At 57.5% G+C, this 1,817-nt stretch overlaps 1 protein-coding gene across 1 annotated transcript in view; it reads right to left on the bottom strand.

The window, feature by feature from the left end:
• Positions 1-1,399, bottom strand: part of EMH_0058320 (uncharacterized protein) — a gene marked incomplete at both ends in the record, with an annotated part of 2,500 nt that extends 1,101 nt beyond the window's left edge. Inside the window, 3 exons of the mRNA XM_013497570.1 lie at positions 3-29; positions 167-186; positions 412-1,399. Coding sequence (XP_013353024.1) covers positions 3-29; positions 167-186; positions 412-1,399 — 1,035 coding nt within the window. The remainder of the gene's footprint in view (positions 1-2; positions 30-166; positions 187-411) is intronic.
• Between the last annotated feature and the right edge of the window lie 418 nt (positions 1,400-1,817).

Genomic DNA, 1,817 nt, shown 5'->3' with positions numbered 1-1,817 from the left:
TGCTGCTGTTGCTGCTGCTGCTGCTGCTGCTGAATGCTGCGCATGCAGCAGCAAGGTCAGTGATGCGTTTGTGCTGCTGCAGCGCAGCAAGAGGAGCAGCAACAACTGCAGCAGCAAAAGATGGCCGGCGGTAGCAGCAGCAGGAAAGAGGAGAATACACCCACACTTGGATAAACCCGCAACCCCCTGCATACACAAACCCTAAACCCTAAACCCTAAACCCTAAACCCTAAACCCTAAACCCTAAACCCTAAACCCTAGATGATGAACACACCGAGTTGTACCCGTGAGTTCAAGGGTTTAGGGTTTATATCAACAGGGCAATAAAACACTGTAGGAAGCAGCTAGGGTTTAGGGTTTAGGGTTTAGGGTTTTGTTGCGAGGGTTTAGGGTTTAGGGTTTAGGGTTTACATTTTCTCGCTAGGGTAAAGAAAGGCTTCCTAAAGGAGGGGAGATGATTTGTGTCGTCAATCAGCAGCAGCAGCACAGGATCCTCTGCTTCCATTCTGCTGCTGCTGCTGCTGCTGCTGCTGCTGCTGCTGCTGCTGCTGCTGTTGGTGCTGCTGCTGGTGCTGCTGCTGCTGCTGCTGCTGCTGGTGTCGCTGCTGCTGTTGGTGCTGCTATTGTTGTTGTTGCTGCTGTTGTTATTGTCGTTGGTGCTGCTGCTGCTGCTATTGTTGCTGCTGCTGCTGCTGTTGTTGCTGCTGCTGCTGCTGCTGGTGTTGCTGCTGCTGCTACGGCAGCAGCAAACAGCAGCAAGTTTGTTTCTTCTCTGTGCATGCGCCTGCAGCAACTCCTCTACCAGTTGTGGGGCCCTTCGTCGCGCAGCCTTCCATCGACAGGCATCAAACAGAGACGATCCCAGCAGAGGAGGAGACGATCCCGGGGGGGGAGGAGACGATCCCAGCGGAGGAGCCGATCCCGGAGGAGGAGACGATCCCGGGGGAGGAGACGACCCCGGGGGGGGAGGAGACAAAGACGATCCCAGCAGTGGAGACGATCCCAGCAGGGGGGGAGGAGACGATCCCAGCAGCGCAGGAGGAGACGGAGACGATCCCAGCAGCGGAGGAGACGACCCCACAGGAGGAGACGGAGACGATCCCAGGGGGGGAGGAGACGATCCCGGCAGCCGAGGAGACGATCCCGGGGGGGGAGGAGACGATCCCGGGGTTGTTTCTTTTTCTAGTTTATCGACATCCACCCAGATTGTGTTTAAACCCCACACCTCTTTGGGATCGTTTGTAGTGGGATTGTCTGCTGCTGTTGTTGCTGCTGCTGCTGCTGTTGCTGCAGCAGCAGCAGCAGCAGCAGGTGGCTGCGGGGTGGTGGGGGCCTGGTTTATTTTGTCTCTGTGGGGGGGACTGTCACCTCCTGCTTCCTCTTGCTGCTGTCTCTCCATCCATCCCTGGCGGCAGCACCAGCAGCTGCTGCTGCTGCTGCAGCTGCTGCTGCAGCAGCTGCTGCTGCTGGTGCTGCTGCTGCTGCTGCAGCAGGAGAGCCCTGCAGCACTTCGTTTGGACGCCGCATCATTTAGGGTTTGTCTTGCTGCTGCTGCTGCTGTTGCTGCTGTTGCTGCTGCTGCTCTTGCTGCTGCTGCTGCTGCTGCTTTTTGTCTTCTCTGTCTCAGAAGGAGACGACGGAGACAGCTGCCAGCAGCAGCAGCAGCACCAGCAGCAGCAGCAGCAGCAGCAGCAGCAGCAGCAGCAGGATCTTCTCTAGCTAGCTCAGCAGCTAGCGATGACTTGCCGCTGCCTGGGGCCCCACAAAGCAGCAGCAAACAGACACAAGACAAACCGCATGCAGAACACTCAAACGGG

The sequence above is a fragment of the Eimeria mitis genome, genomic scaffold (genome assembly GCF_000499745.2).
Source record: "Eimeria mitis Houghton genomic scaffold, Emh_scaff2760, whole genome shotgun sequence".
Taxonomy (NCBI): Eukaryota; Apicomplexa; class Conoidasida; order Eucoccidiorida; family Eimeriidae; genus Eimeria; species Eimeria mitis.
This window is presented reverse-complemented; position numbering and strand designations above follow the sequence as displayed.